Consider the following 17011-nt stretch of genomic DNA (forward strand, 5'->3'; position numbering starts at 1 on the left):
AATTCCTTGAGTTGTTCCTAAAGGAGTCAAATGCTTGTTTTAAGACCACACAATGACATTTTTTTAAATTACTCTCGGCTAGTTTTCATGTTTTATGTTAGTACGACGTGCTACATTCATTCATGTTAATAAAAATCATATCATATACCAGAAAGTGGGCTTCGTGGCCTTGCGGTTAGCGGCGTCAGTCGTCTAGGCGTATTGTGCCACGAGGTGTGGGTTCGATTCCCGCTCCAGTCGGTGGAAACTTTTCGTCAAACGAAAAATTCGTCACTGGGCTACTGGGTGTTACGTGTTGTCCGTTGCCTAATGTTAGTGATCGTTCAGTCTGTGCAGCCTATGTGCTGAAGACGGTGTAAATTGTCTTTTAAAAGTGAGATAGCAAATTAGGTCCAAAACAAGGCTAGTAAAAAGATATCGGGGCAAAATGAACACTTGCATGAAATTTAATGATTCCAATATATTGAATGTCTGTCAATCGTTTCAATGTGTAAAAGGGCTCTCCCACTATCATAAGAGTTGAAAAGAACCTTTCTGGATTAGTTATTTTGCTCAAAAATTAGATTCTCCCACCGCACTGTGTTTTAATTCCTCGTTTTCATGGGCTTTTTGAATAGCGCCCTAACCGTTGATTTTAGCGATATAGTTTGTTCGGAGAAGTTTCTTGGTATATTAAGGCGCAACTTTTGACGAAAAAATTTTTGTGATCAATCCACCTAGCAGTGAGATAGAAAAACTATTTTTTCAAAACATTTAGATAGACATATGGTGTCTTCGGCAAAGTTGTAGAATTGGCAATTTGAAACAACTTTGTTGAAGACACAATTTTTCTATCTCTTATACTTTTTGAGATATATGCCGTTGTATGTGAATGACCCCTAAAAATCATATTTTTTATCATAACTTTTTTCCAAGATTTTTAACATTTTTTGTGTTTTCTACAAAGTTGTTTGTCATAGAAAAACCCGTGTTTTTGCTTAACATATCATCACCCTATCTTTTGAAGTAACAAAGTTATTCATGAATTACTCTTTTTTCAAGGGGTAGTTTAGGCCTCTATAACTGGCTTCGGCGCAAAATGGCGCAGACAACTCTTACAAATCATAAAAGTACCTTATCTCCCCTTTTGGCAGTTGATAAAAACTTTTGTCTATAAGCGTCTTTGCATGGGTTTTTACTATCAAACAAATAAGCCTTATTAAAACAAATTCGACTGATAATTCTTTTACTTTAAGAGATAGAGAGGTGCAATGTTCAGCAAAAACACGCGTTTTAAGATGTTTAACAACTTTGTAGAAGACATGAAAAATGTAAAAATAAAACTCTGAAAAAAAAATAAATGAAAATAAATATATAATAGATTCTAGTTTATAAGGAAATTTTTATTGTTTTGCTTGTTAGCTCCTTGACAAAAAAAAACTGGGGAGATGCATGATAAATTTAATCGAATTTTATTTTGCGAGATCCGTGGTGTATTTCGACGAAATCTATAGGGAGATCTTTGGGAGAAACCTGGAAGTATTGTGGACACCATACATTATGGGTAACGCCCCACCTCCCCATCTAGCTACGCCCATGATATGGGTATGCGGGCACCCCAGAAGTTTATACACGGTTCTAAAACTCTTTAACCACTCATCCTTTGGTTGGAGTTGGAGCAAACGATAATTTATTCATGCTTCAAAAGGTATGGGGCTACCTACCTTCGAAGGTGACCAAGAAGCACAACGCTAGCCAATCATATCTTGCCCATCGGCTTCCCGAAGGGGGGGAAAGGGAGAATCGAACCTTTTGCTTGAGCGAGTAAGTAAACGCTAAGCCAAATCGGAACGATTTTCCGCTTGCTTAGGCTTCCCTTACCGAAGAGAGGCGATCCGATCCATGGTGTGGAGATTGTGGAGAGAAGAACGATCGGACGATGAGGTGAGTGTGTAGAAGCGTAGCTAAAGATATGAAGCCATTTATGTGCTTCGGGAAAGGTGTAACAGCAGCGGCGACCAGGGGACAATAAACGCGAAGTTTTATGCGCTCATGTATTGTGTGTTTGAACGAATGGACGAAGAGGAAGAGAACCGAGCATTTATGGGAAGAGGAAAAATGTTCCATCTATGGAACATTGATGAACGGTTTCTTCCCTGAGTGGGCCTGTTAATACCTTCACTACCGGTTGACGGGCAATCGATTCTGTGTCACCAGGCTAGTTGGGTAAATGCTAATTGAGTCGAGCTTGTTGAGGTAAACAAGAAATGTATGAAACCAGGACAATCAGAATAATTAACTATGGTATTTGATTAACCATGACTTGATTGAGGCAAATGTTAAGTGACTTTAGTCCCTCTTTTCGGATACCCGAGGTCCATAAATACAAGGTCCAATTGAAAACAATTGTTAACAAGTTTTGTTGCCATGTTGCTTCCATTGACGTCGCCGGCCAAGTCCTTACAGTCAGTTGAGATGAAGAAGTGTGTAATGATTGTTGCTTCTACAGACCGAGAATACCTCTGCATCTTCACAATCACCACGGGAAGCATGTACCTTTCGTCGGTGATGAGTTCCATAGATAATGTGGAAAAACACGGTTCTTATTTAAAACAAGTTTTGCATTTGAGCGGTTCCATTTGAATTCGAATGTCGGCTTACTTTTGTATTTTTTGATTTGGCTGAAATTTGGCATATGCTTTCTTTATACCAAAAAATGCCTATTTGCGTCATCGGTTCGCCATTTTTACCCTTGCGTTACTTTTGAGAAGGGCCTAAGAAAAAAACCTTAACAATTTTCAAAAAAATTAAACTAAAATATTGAAACTATTTGTCTGATTGGTTTGGTGTCTTCCACAAAGTTTTATGTTATTGTTGGAACTATCTGGAAAAAAATATACACTGTAATAAAAAATGCTGTAATTTTTTGTTTATCTCGAAAATAAAGCCCAAAAATCCATTTTCTCAAAAATCGTTTTTTTGATTTTTTATTTTTATAATTTAAAGTAGACAAAAAATGGAGTCTATTCCATAGTGGGTCAAGATGGAGACATCATGGACAAAAAACTTATGATATTTTTAAAAAAGGTTGATTTTTCAATATAGTCTAAATAAACTTTTTGAATGCTTTTCGACCCGATTCTATGAAAGTACGCAAAATTTGCCTCAAAAAAGGTTTATGAGAAAATTTTGCTAATTGCTACCGTTTCCGAGATCCAGCGATTTTAAAATTAAATTTACTGAAAATTCACAACTTTTGGTTCTTTTCGAAAGATTTTCGAGTTGATAAAATAAAGAATTTTTTTTTTCTGAAAGCATTTTATTTCATGTTCTTATACAATGATGGAGCATCCTATTTTGATACAGATTTCTTACTTTTTCATAATGTTTACAATTTTTTTTACTATCATTACAGTTTGGAAATTGCCTAACTTCTATTTTATCTACGGAAACTGGAATAAATGAATGGTATTTTGGTGTTCCCTGAATAGTTATTGCTTTCGAATATGTTCATACTCTGTTGTAGTTGCATAAGAAAAGAAAATTTGTGTTAGTTGCTCCTCCTTTCGCTTTTGAGCATTTGAGGGACGTTGGAATCCGTTGTCTCAATCGATGTTGCTGACGTTGCTTCTAATGTCTCCTTACTAGAAACATTCAAGTTGGAGTTCGTTGATTCTATTGAAGTTGCTGACGTTGCTTCCAATGACTCCTGACTAGGAATATTCATATTGGAATCCGTTGACTGTATTGAAGTTGCTGATGCTGATGCTTCTATTGTTTCCTCTTCCATGCAAACATCTTCCTCTTCACTACTTGATAAGTCATCAATGCTTGATAATGCTGTTCTTTTGGCCAATTGTAAACGACACGAATCGCAAATTTTAAATTGTTTATTAAGCTGATTTTCATCTGCAAATCCTAGTTCAACTAGTTTGGCAATATTGCTTTCCGTGAGATTTCGGTAACTTTTTGAACACTTTTTGAAAACACATTTACACAACCTTTGTTGATGGTGTTCATTTTATACTTCATTGTTCTAAGCTATCTTTTACTTTTCAGTTGATTATCACTTGCTTGTGTCTTTGCTGCATCAGCTCTTTTTATACCAACATGGGTGCTTGAATCAACTATTATGTACGTTTCTGTCCGACCACAAAAATATACCAACGTGCTGTACTTTAAGAAAACGTCAGGTATATTTGTGTGAGACAACTGGGCACGTTACTCCTCTATTCATAAAGCTTTTGTTTTCGAATGGAAATATTTCATTATCTAAAATCAACATAAATGCATTTCACGTATTGATTGCTTTATATTCGTTATTTTGTTATTTTTAAACTTTTAACATTTTGTTCCATACTTTCTTGATAATTACATATCAAAATATCACAATGTTGAATGTTGAAGTTGTGTTACGTTAAAAAAATAAATAAATCATTTTTACAGGGCACATTTTTTATTTCGCCTCAAACCATAAAAAAATACCAAATCAATATTTTTTCAAACATTTTAGTCAAAAATTATCTGCTCTTTCAGACAATGAACAAATTTCTAGGCTTATGAGCCTCGAAAAACATTCGAAAATGACCGAAAATTGAAAATTATATCATAATTTTGTATTAAAATCGCTGTATCTTTGAAACGGTAAAAGTTAGCCTAATTTCCTCCCTTTTTTGTTGTAAATTTTGCGTACTTTTATAAAATCGAGTCGTAAAACATTTAAAAAGTTTATTAGGACCATATTCAAAAATTCACCTTTTTTTTAATATTTAATATATATTTTTTTAATATTTTGTCCATGATTTCTCCATCTTGACCCACTGTGCAAAAGACTTCATTTTTTGTCTACTTTAACATATAAAAAAATAAAAAAAATCAAAAATACGATTTTTGAGAAAATTGATTTTTAAGCTTTATTTTTTTTACAGTGCATATTTTTTCCAGATAGTCCCAACAATAACCTAAAACTTTGCGGAAGACAAACTGATCGGACGAACCGTTTCTAAGTTATAATTTTTTGAAAATTATTAAGGATTTTTTTCTTAGGCCCTTCTCAAAAGTAAGGCTAGAGTCAAAATGGCGAACCGATTATGCAAAAGGCATTTTTGGGCATAAAAAAAGCATGTGCAAAATTTCATCCAAATCAAAAACTATAAAAATGAAATTTGGGAAAATAAACTATAAAAATGAAATTTGGGAAATTTCTGTGGAACCGCTCCTTTTGATTAAAATACATTGGTTCCAGATTAAAAAGTTCGTCGATATTCATAAGGTCAAACTATTTAAATGTTTGTTTATAAGAATGACGAAAAGAGGTATGTGTACATTAAAACTATACGAAACAGGATAATAAGAGTTTATATTGGCACTTGTAGTGACGAACTATCCATAGCTTGTTTGAAAATAACATAAACAAAGAAAATAGACAAACAAAAGAGTATTGCAAAATATTCATATTAACATTAACAATCAAGACAAAAATTTGAAGGCTTCGAAAAAAATAGTACTACAGCTGAAAAAGTCTTCAGATTATCTTCTTTATCTTGCTATTGATCTCACATTCGATTTTAAATTCGTGAATAATTTTGCAAACCAGTCAGTGAAACCCTGAAGCAGAATAAAATCAGCTCCGCAGCATTCAAATCAAAATCGAACAACGCGTAAATTTTCATCATCATCATTGATGCTCCGGAGATTGCCATCTTTTGTCCCCCCGTGGTGAGGACCAATCAAATCCAAAACCTAAATCCGCTTCACGTAGTGTGCCGTATCTGGTGGGACGTATCACAACAATTGCCCGAATCGACATTTAGGTCCACATGTACCTACATACATTAGGTACTTCTCGAAACTCGATGGGAATCCAACCGAGCTCTGCCATTTGATTCGCAAAAAGTGTCCCCAACAAATATCACTTTCAAAAAGCCAATCAAATCATAAATCTCCCTCTGCTCCGCTGTGGATTCCACTCGCTTGTTTCTATCGATTCATGTGTGAATTAGAGTGTGGCTCATTTTTGAAAGTTTTAAAGTAGTAGTTCTAGGAACATTTACTAATTTTAATTTTGAAGATTTTGGTGCGGAAAGGTTTGAAATTGGTTGAAAACTAACAAAGCTATACTGTTCCTCAATTTTGAGGTTCTCTTTTTATGTTATTTGAATTCAGACAAAACGTTTAGTTTTTCGACTTTTCGAAAAATAATTCACACTCTATTGTGCATGGCTGAGCGCCTGTATGGCAAACGTTTTATGCTTTGGAGCTTGTGTTTGGGAATTTGGCGAAACACAACTGCACTCTTAGGATTGAAAGCGGCAGAAGCACCGGTGGAGATTATAGGGTTTTGTTCTTCTTCGTCGTAAGCGCTACTATTCGTCGTATCAAACTTTAAATGTTCCACTACGGCGGATACACAAACTTACCTGCAAAATAGATTCATTAATTTTGTGAAAGCTGTTATGGTTTGTACACTTGTACACCAAAAATGCAATAAAACTACTGTATTTCGGTAAATAACTTCAGTTCAATTATCCACTTTGCACTTTTTCACCGAAATCGCATGGACGAACACGATTTGAGAGAAATGCTTAGCGATCGACTGAGCCACACCACTTTCCAACACACGTTTCTTCCCACCCCCGTGGGTGACTTACTTCGCCGGGCACTTATTTTCACTATGGAAAACCTTCGTACTTCTTCACTGAAGGATTTCATTCCAATCACACGCCGTAAAACTTCAATAAATTATCAAATTTTACGAAATTTCCTCAACCGCCGCGTATAATTGAGAATGTAAACAAAGTTCTATCCGTCGTACTGAGAAAAAAAAGCTTGTGCGCATCAATGTGTGTGCGACGCTCGACGTAAAAATACGGTTCCTTTGATTGTGTTGTTTTCGCTGTACTGTGAGCAAATGCCATAATTGTACGGTCAAAAGGAATTGTGTTCATATGTTTGGGCTGAATTTTGATGACGAATAATGAATTTTAAAGGAAATTAGTATATTCCATCATGCTAAAGGAATGGAGGGAGATGCCCGTAGATCTATATATTCTAGTAAAACATTTTATTATAGCGTTGATATGTTGTGTTTTCACCATTCAATACACACAGTGAGCCGTAAGTTGTGAGACGAATCTGGAAACTGATTGCGACGGAGTTGAAAACGATACGACGGACTGAGAATACGGTAAAATGCATTTTCTTTGCATTATTTCCAAAAAAAAGATCAATATTTATCAAAATGTTATTGTACAATGCTAAAGCCGTTTTGAGAAAGAATTGTTTGGCATCGGTTTGTGTCAGCATCATTCACTGCAATACTGGGAAAATTGCAGTTCTCACTGATCAATGCTTAATACGATGGATACTAGCACATCACCCTATTAGCAATTCCGATCGGAGAATTTCACTTACGCAATGTGGCCGCCGCTCGGAGACTAGCTCGCTGGTGTTGTGTCTGCATTGGGTTGGTGATGGCATTGGGCCCATTATTGCCACTGCTGCCGACGGTTTTCGACGGTGGACCCAAATCGCTGGATGACGAGTTGATTGTGCGCACATCTCGCTTTTTGGCCGGTCCTGCAAGAAGAAAAGGAGAATATGTTCGGTTGAGAAAAACGGGTTGATGATATGATAATCGGAATTTCAGATTTTCAAACGGCTCAGGGCAGGGTTGTTAAGGATATGTGAGAAATTTTAACAAGACTGGCAGCTGTACCCGACAAAGCAATTGAACTGTCGGCACAGTGATTTATAACTCAATAAAAGAGATTGCTGCAGGAGAGGTTTTCGATAAAATTACCAACGATGGTTTCGTTCAATATACAATTAGATGCATCTGAATTGTTGTGGTTGTTAACATTTCTTATTCTTTCTGGCGTTACGTCCCATCTGACACAAAGCATGCTTCTCAGCATAGAGTTCTTATGAGCACTTCCACATTTATTAACTTAGTGAATGAATTGCCCAATGACCATTTTTGCATTCGCATATCGTGTGGCAAGTACGAATGAGAAGTCTAGAAAATTTCCAAGCCGATAAGCCCTTTTCGAACTTATGACCCTCAGCTTGGTATTGTAATTGGCTGCGCGTTTACCGTTACGGCTCTCTGGGCTGGGCTGTTAACCCTCTAATAAGCCATTTTACGAAGCCTGGTCCAGGGTTGGGAAAAAATCTGAAACTCACTCTACAGTAGCCAAACAAAGCCAATCACAGTCAGCGAAGCCAGTGAAATTCACGCCCATCGCTGCTGTAGGCAAAAGCCTTGAAAATTGAAAAACACTCGTTGCTAAGGGCAACACGAAATTACTGTAGAAAAATGTTCTGTTTCCCGCTGCATTTCCCGCATTTAGAGCCTTCAATGACACTCATGATTTAGAAAATTCGTGCACCCAACATAGGCTACTTGATGAGATTCATGTTTTTGAACTACTGTACTGGGAGAGCCACGTGATTTTCGCGAAAAGTCAAGCCTACTACTATTACCATTCCCAGCACTGGCCTGGTCAAATAACAGGAGACCTGGGATTTTTCAATCATCGGCGTCAGTTTTCGCGATGATGATGGTTGATGACTGTGCGCATTTCTAGCGTAGCTTTTCATCCAGGCGAAAACTTAAATGGGGAAAAAATATTAAAATATTTCTGATCACAAAAGTGCTTTTTTATGTGCAATATGGGTAACAAAGAGGTAGCTGATACAATAACTAGGTGTAGTGTTGCAGTAACGAACATTTTTGGATCTCATTTTCGTCATTTTCTCCATGTCCTCGTTTGGTGAGATGAGGCGTTATTGAAAATTACGCTGGATTTAATCCCAGGTCTCCTGTCAATTGACGCCGTTGCGGCGATCAGCTGTTCCGAAACGTCTCGTAAAATGGCTCATTGACTCCGTTGCGGCGATCAGCTGTTCCGAAACGTCTAGTAAAATGGCTCATACCCAAAATTATTTTCGTTCTATACAGGGTGTTCGAATACAACATTTCATCGTTGTGTAGGTGCGCACCATGTAAAATGCACATTGTTTTGGTATTGGTATCAGCTTTAGCCTAACCGACGCGCATGATGTCGACTTGCTGTCATTTGTTGTTTGTTTATCGCGCACGATGAAAGAGCTCCGCGACGTCGTAGTAAAGTTGTTTTCGAGAAGTGAGCGACCCCGTGGCATATTCCGACGATTGAAATCCCTCGTGGTGAAGCGGAATTTCATTTATACCACCATACCATCAGACTGGGAGACGGGCTCGGTCAAGGGCCGTGTGAGATCCGGGCGACCGCTGCTGACCTGGATGTGTCGATTAGGACTGCTCAGACCATTATGACGAAGGACCTGGGATACAAGCCGTACAAGAAGCGCAAGGTTCACGGAGTAACGGAGGCTACAACGAAAAAGAGGCTTGACAGAGCCAAACTGATACTTTCGCGGCACGCAGGTCAGGATTTCGCGTTTTCTGATGAGAAACTCTTTGTTTTGCAACAGCCACACAATGTCTAAAATGAGCAGCTTTGAGCGCTGACGTTCGCCAGCATCCCCAAGTTCCTCATAAACGTCCCAAAGCGCCTCGTCGGTGATGGTTTGGGTGCCGTATTCAGGCGTGGAGAAAAACGTGATAATCAAGGCAGCGTATTATAAGGACCTCTACGGTAAGGATCATTACGCCTTCAAAAGCGGTGCACCCACGGCGAATATCGTCCAAGCGTGGTGTCGAGAGAATTTGACTGATTTTCTCGATAAGCCTCCCAGCTCCCCAAATCTTTTATGTATATCCGTACATGCTGGCCAAGCAGAGCGAATATAAAGTAAGCACTATGGATTAATTTAAAGAGGCTCATTTCTAAGATTTGGAACGAGATGCCGATGAACTCGCCACAAATCACAAAGGGGGATGCTCACAATAAATATTACTTCAATAGAAGTTCACTTAGAAAAGAATATCACGTATTTATTTTTTTTAACATTTTTAAAGTGCATTCGAACTTATTTAACACCTAGTATATCAATTGTTACTGTCCTAAATCGATCCCAGAACGTTTTGAGCAATACTTTACTTTATTTGTAGATTTATGAACCCAGGTTTTTGATTTTTTTTTGTTCAATCCTTATTTTAATCGGTTCAATCGAAGAAGTCAACATTCGAGGAGAATTCCCTATGTGGATAATGAGCTTAAATGACTTTCATCACAGATCAAATGAGATTTCACTGTGCTTTGCAATATAATCAATGATTTCAGAGTAAACATTTCGAACAAGAGTCATACTCAAATTTGAGTAAGCTTTCTTTTAAATTTCTACAATGTCGAGTTTTTCAATGGGTTATTGTCAAAATTTGTTGTGTATTTCTGACACCAACTCTACCAAGTTTCTCTCGTGATGTTCTCCCAAGAATTTCCCCAGCGGTTTCTCCAGAATTTCCTTCAGGTTTTTAAGCTTTATAAACGAATTTCTTCAGGGATTTCAACACAATTTTAAGAATTAAAGAAATCATTCATTCAAGGCTTTTAGCATTTTTTCTCAGAGATTCTTCCAAGTATCTAATTAGATTAGTGAAATTTTCGTCAGGAACTAAAGCTTTTAAAAACTTTTTTGAGATGCGTGTTACTGAGTGATATGTGGTCTTTTGATTGTTTTGCGAGCATTCCGGTACGTTATACATTGACATTTAGCCCGTATTCGTTTTTCTGGTTGGTGACGAAATTTATAGTAATTTGGAGCTGCACTGTCGACGATGGGTTTATCAATTGGTGAGCTCGTTTCACGCTTCTATTTCAAATGAGCGAAGTATGTTTACACAAATCTTTATCGTGAATTCATACTGTTAATGTTGCGATTGTGTATTTATTCAAAAGACAATGATTGATGTGACACTCCAAGTGTCGGCGTACTATGATTCATGTTTTACATAATACATATTGAAGACGCATACCAGACCAAACGAAAGTTTTTGTAATTACAAAACGGAACTAAAATGTACAAAACTTTAAATGATTCAGCACAAGACATGTACATAGACGCACAAGCACAAGAAATTTCTTTATAGACTGATAGAAGCCTTTCTTTATTCATGTCCCATTAAACGAATCACTTACCAAACGAATATATCCTATATTGCATTTACAAACTCTTTGGATGGCTCGTCACCAGAGGGGTCGATATTTTTTATGCTCAGCATAATATAATAGCAAAAGTCTATGTAAATAGATAACTTTTAAAATTGAGGTTGCATGATTCGTACATCTTACCAAGGTGAATCCCGATTGTTTAGCTTCTAAATTCTTCCCTCTGAAAAAATCTTCCAGTGACAACCATGAAGATGCAGAGATATACTCGGTCTAGTATCAACGGATGTCACCAGAGGCGCCAACTTCATGAAAATATTGGAGGGGAAAAGCTTACAATTCGACGAGATCGCGGAATCAAGTATTTCTGTTTTGTTAATTATAAGGTTTTTGACAATTGTAAATTCCCTTATTTTTATATTAACGGATACACATTTGTCTTAAATTAAACCATTTTTTTCGACTCTGCTGTATTTACCCCAACTGCCCAAGTAACCACTAGCCCGCTAATTCGCCTTTTTGGGCTAGAATAAGGCAAATCAGCTCTAAAAAATCCCAATATTAGCACGGAGGGCGAATTAAGGTGCTATTTAGTTACTAACTTAACCAGGTTTAGCTTAATGTTTTTGAACACTAATTACCAATGCTGATTTGAGCGACATTTTTTCTCCGTCATGAGAAACTTTCATAGAGGGGAGCTTACGTATTTTCAGTCGATTTGTTCTCTTCGTCATGAGGAAATTTTGTCGACCAAATCTTCTTCAATTCAGCAGTAAGATGCGCTTATAGGCTAACAGTTTTGGTGCAAAATTGGTGCTCAATATGTTTTAGAAAACCACCCAAGACGAATAGAGCAAAGCCACCGAATTTACTACAAGCCACCTTGTACCTATGAACTTAAAAATTTTCGTCTATATTCTTTGCATAAAAAGCAATACAATGATCAATTTCAGACAACTTATTGAACAAAACTACCTGTTGCATACCGTTCTTAACAGACAAAGCGTAACGTGAATCCCGAGCGCTCCCTTACATGAACTGTCAGCAGAACGACGAGAACAATAGGAAATCGCGGAGCGAGAGATGCGTGTGTGTACTGGTCGACTCTGTTCACCATGATACATCGGCGTATGCTGTAGAATAGATGAGAAGCCAGTTAATCGCATAAATTTAGTGATCGGTAGCATCGGGTAGAATTGTGAAAGCCAAATTTAGCTGTTTATTAACCGGTATCACGGCAGCCTGGACTCTGCACGGTGATATACAGTTTGAACCGATTGTGACACCAATTTGTGGGCAACCCAGAAAGACAATTGAGCGCTATAGTGTAGAACCAATATTTGCTATAGAGTTGTAAGTGATAACATAATTTGTTATGCCTTAATATGAATTCATTGCTGATAGCAAAAGCTGTTATTTCTTATGATCGATCCAATTATTCATTTTGTTCTCTTCAGCCATGATTAGGATCAATGAAAATCGTGTTGAAATTGAGCTGAATTAGTTTGCCTTGCGGTTTCTTGAAGAGCAGAAGAAACACTTAATGTAAGCGTTAAATTCAATTGTAATCTTTAAAAAATTAATGAAATCTAATAAATTTCAGCTTAAAAGCTGGGAAACATCCAACCTGCTAAAAAGACAGTTTTCTTCCTTGGAAACCCGCAAACTCGAACAAACTTTTAAGATTAACTGTTCATCGAGAAAGTCCTTCGAAGTAAGTGATCCTGCGTAGTAAGCAGATTAGACCTGCGAAGTAAGCAGTACAGTGCCCATTTCAGAACCTCCACTGCACACCGGAATCCCTCTTTTGTTGATGATGGTGGGACATGCTAAGACCTGCGGTGTGTGCACCAACGGTGGGACGACCGCCTCGATGATGGGGTGTGATATGTGTGATTCGTGGTTCCACCCTAACTGCATTGGTGCAAGCGAAACCAATATCGAACCGGACAAGACCTGGAGATGCAGTCGCTGTGCTAGAGATGGCGAAGTTACAGAACCGGCAAGTGCGTGCAGTCTTAAGTCGAATCGAAGTTCGGCTAGCAGCCAAGCGCGTAAACAATTATTGATACAACAGCTCGAAGAACAGCGTGCCCTGAAACTGAAGCAACGGGCCGAGGAGGACGAAATCCGTAAACGACGAGCGGAAGAGGACGAAGCCTACCTTCAGCAGAAGCTGAACATTATCTTGGAGGAAGATGATGACGAAGAGAAAATGAGCCGTTTGAGCAGTCGCGCCAGCCGTAAGAAGGTCCTAGATTGGCTAACTAATGAACAATCAATCGGAAAAGCTCCCGTTACTGGTTCATCCATTATCAACGTCAACCAAACGCACGGAACTCCAGTCACGGTATCTGGGCTACAAATCCCAGGAGCTGTGGTTACAACATATAGTACGATGGTCGTGCCAGCATCTACATCGACACCGAATTCGGAAACCAACGGAGCTCCCCCACCCGTTTCTCATGCAATAGTGCCGACAGAAGCGACTACTACAATGTTGGATGCTAGGAAGCCTATGTTAGCATTTCCGGTAACTCGGGCAGGCATCACGGGTTACACCGCACCGCCAGAGCACCAAGTGAGTGGTACATTTGGTAATATTGCAAATCATCCGGAAATTCACTCCACAAAAATACGCGTAAGACCTGCCTTGCCGGCAATTCCAACTGGTTCAAATTATGCTTTTGGGTCAATCCCGTCGATAATGCCGCTAACGACACAATTCGCCACCGGTCTATCACTTCGAAGTTTACCTGCTGGTCAACCATCGATGGGTTTCTCGGCTGGCGCTCCGGCAATTCAATCAACCACGATTTTCTCCGGCGATGTGGCATCACGCTTTAACCAAATTCCTCCTCTATCAGACCCAACAGCCGCAGTACATTCTCGACCAACTATAATTTCGCAAGATCCGGTGCCACCAAGACCAACACCGAGCTCAGTGACATACCAACCGAATCACGTTCCACAGCCTGGAGTTGGTGACGAACAGCAGCAGTTGGGATTTCCATACCAATCGGTGCCCACTAGTGCGCAATTAGCAGCACGCCAAGTAATGCCCCGGGAATTGCCCGTCTTCTCCGGTGATCCGCAGGACTGGCCGTTGTTTTCTAGTTCATTCTATAACACTACGGCAGCGTGTGGGTTCACAGACGCTGAGAATCTGGCTCGACTCCAACGTTGCTTGAAAGGGCACGCGTTAGACTCAGTGAAAAGTCGCTTGTTAATGCCAGAATCAGTGCCCCACGTTATGGAGACACTGAGGAAATTATATGGACGCCCGGAAGTCTTAATTCACACTCTGATGCAGCGGTTACGCGAAGTATCATCTCCAAAAGCCGAGAATCTCCAATCAATCATAAACTTTGGAATGGCTGTTCGTAACTTGGTGGACCATATGTTCGTGGCACAGCTCGTAGACCACCTCCGAAATCCGATGCTGCTACATGAGCTAGTAGAAAAACTCCCACCGCAACTAAAAATGCAATGGGCGTGGTATAAACGTATGCAAACCGACGTCAACTTAGCGACGTTTGGTGAGTTCATGACCGAACTTGTGGATACCGCATCAGATGTAACACTTCCATCGCAAACACAACTCCAACAGAGTTTAAACAAGGCGGGCCGAGACAACCATAAACTGTATGCTCACGCAGAAGCCGAAGGTAATCCAAATATGACAGCTACTAGCCATCTTAGACGTTCACAAGTCGCAGAATCAAGCAAACGAGCTTGCTGGTATTGCTCTGACGAGGCGCACGAGGTAGCTGGCTGCCCGCAGTTTAAGTCTTTAGATTTGGATGGACGATGGAAAGTGATTCGTTCGAAGGGCCTTTGTAGAACATGTCTTATTCCACACCGTAGATGGCCTTGTCGTTCATTAAAGGAATGTGGGGTTGATGGTTGTCGACTACACCACCATGCTCTACTTCATTCACCAGCAGCGTCTAACGTTGCCGTCGACCACCATTTGGCCTTGCAGAATCATCACTCGACGCTGAGCATTTGCCTTTTCCGCTATGTTCCAGTGACGCTCGAAAATAACGGAAAGAAGGTGGAAACGTTTGCGTTTTTAGACGACGGGTGTCAAACTACGCTTATGGAAACTGAATTGGCAACGGAGCTAGAAATCTATGGACCAACGGAAACACTCTGGCTTGGATGGACCGGAAACATTTCTCGTGAAGAAAGGGGTTCACAACGAGTCAATGTGAACATTTCCGGTAGAGGGCTAAAAAGCAAGTTTAAACTGAGCAACGTGCGGACTGTACAACAACTGAAACTGCAGGGACAGACGTTAGATTATGATGAGTTACAGAAGAGGTATCCACATATGCGAGGTCTCCCACTGTACAGCTACGTGGATGCGACACCAAGGATCATTATCGGCATTGAACATGTGCAGCTCCTTACCACTCTCAAAGCACGAGAAGGGCGACCGAACGAACCAGTGGCCGTCAAGACACGATTAGGCTGGTGCGTATATGGCAAGCAGGCAGGAGAATGTGAGTCAGTTGAACGGCTGCATATCCATACAGAAAAGCATATTGAGAATCATGAGCTGCACGAATTGATGAAGCAGTTTTTTGAAGTCGATGAAGCAGCAGTAGCCTCGCCGATCGAGTCCGCGGATGACATTCGGGCCCGGAACATTCTGGAACGTACAACACGTAGAATAGAAGGAGGATTTGAGACTGGCTTGCTGTGGAAGTATGATCAGCCAACCTTTCCCGATAGTTATCCATTGGCACTCCACAGACTAGAATCGTTGGAGAGGCGTTTCAACAAAGATCCAGAATTGCGGGAGCGAGTGGTATCCCTAATACATGAGTATGAGAAGAAGGGGTACGCTCACAAAATTACTACAGAAGAGCTAGAGTCAACAGAATCCAATCGGGTGTGGTACCTACCTATTGGAGTGGTGCGGAATCCGAGAAAGCCGGAGAAAATTCGCTTGATTTGGGACGCTGCAGCACGAGTTCGTGGTCTCTGCTTCAATGACATGCTGTTGAAAGGACCAGACATGTTGACTTCATTATTCGACGTCTTGCTTCGGTTTAGACAGAGATCCATAGCTATTTGTGGGGATATTCGAGAGATGTTCCACCAAGTCCGTATCATCTCAAGCGATAAACAATCCCAGAGGTTTCTTTTTCGTGAACATCAATCGGAGCAGCCACAGATCTACGTTATGGATGTGGCTACCTTTGGCGCAAAGTGTTCACCTTGTTCATCGCAAGCTGTGAAAAACAAGAATGCGGAAGAGTTTGCAGCAGAATACCCCAGAGCAGCCGAGGCCATCATCAACGCCCACTACGTGGATGACTACCTCGATAGTGTAGATACTGTCGAAGAAGCCGTGCAACTGGTGACAGACGTCAAGCACGTACATGCAAAAGGTGGATTTGAGATCCGCAATTTTTCGTCCAATTCGGTGGATGTGCTACAGCAGCTGGGAGAAGCACGAAGTCTGGAAAAGAAGTCGTTGAGCATGGATGTATCGGCATACGTGGAACGTGTGCTAGGCATGGTTTGGAAACCAGCCCTGGATTTGTTCACCTTCGACACGGCACTGAAAGATGAACTGGAACAACTTTTGGAGCAGAATGTAACACCAACCAAGCGGCAGGTACTGCGATTGGTAATGTCGCTGTTCGATCCATGTGGTTTTATTGCTCATTTTACCGTGCATGGTAAAATACTGATGCAGCATATCTGGCGAAGCGGGACAGACTGGGATGAGCAAATAGCTGACGATTTACGTGAAATGTGGAAGGATTGGACACGACTGTTGAAACAGCTGATCGACGTCCAAGTTCCAAGATGTTTCTTTGGAGAAGGTGAAAGTAAACTACCCGCCACTATCCAGCTCCATCTTTTCGTTGATGCAAGCGAACTCGCATATGCATGCGTGGCCTATTTGCGAATTGTACAAGCCGAGACAGTTCGTTGCATTCTGGTTGCAGCCAAAACCA

General features: G+C 40.0%; 1 protein-coding gene across 3 annotated transcripts in view; it reads right to left on the minus strand.

Annotated features, from left to right (window-relative positions):
- The window catches only part of LOC5575208, a 600791-nt gene that overhangs the window by 238767 nt on the left and 345013 nt on the right, over positions 1-17011 (minus strand). For all 3 annotated transcript variants that reach the window (XM_021846215.1, XM_021846212.1, XM_021846213.1), the window contains one exon: positions 7393-7557. In XM_021846215.1, the coding sequence (XP_021701907.1) occupies positions 7393-7557 (165 nt within the window). The remainder of the gene's footprint in view (positions 1-7392; positions 7558-17011) is intronic.

The sequence above is a fragment of the Aedes aegypti genome, chromosome 2 (assembly GCF_002204515.2).
Source record: "Aedes aegypti strain LVP_AGWG chromosome 2, AaegL5.0 Primary Assembly, whole genome shotgun sequence".
Classification (NCBI taxonomy): Eukaryota; Metazoa; Arthropoda; class Insecta; order Diptera; family Culicidae; genus Aedes; species Aedes aegypti.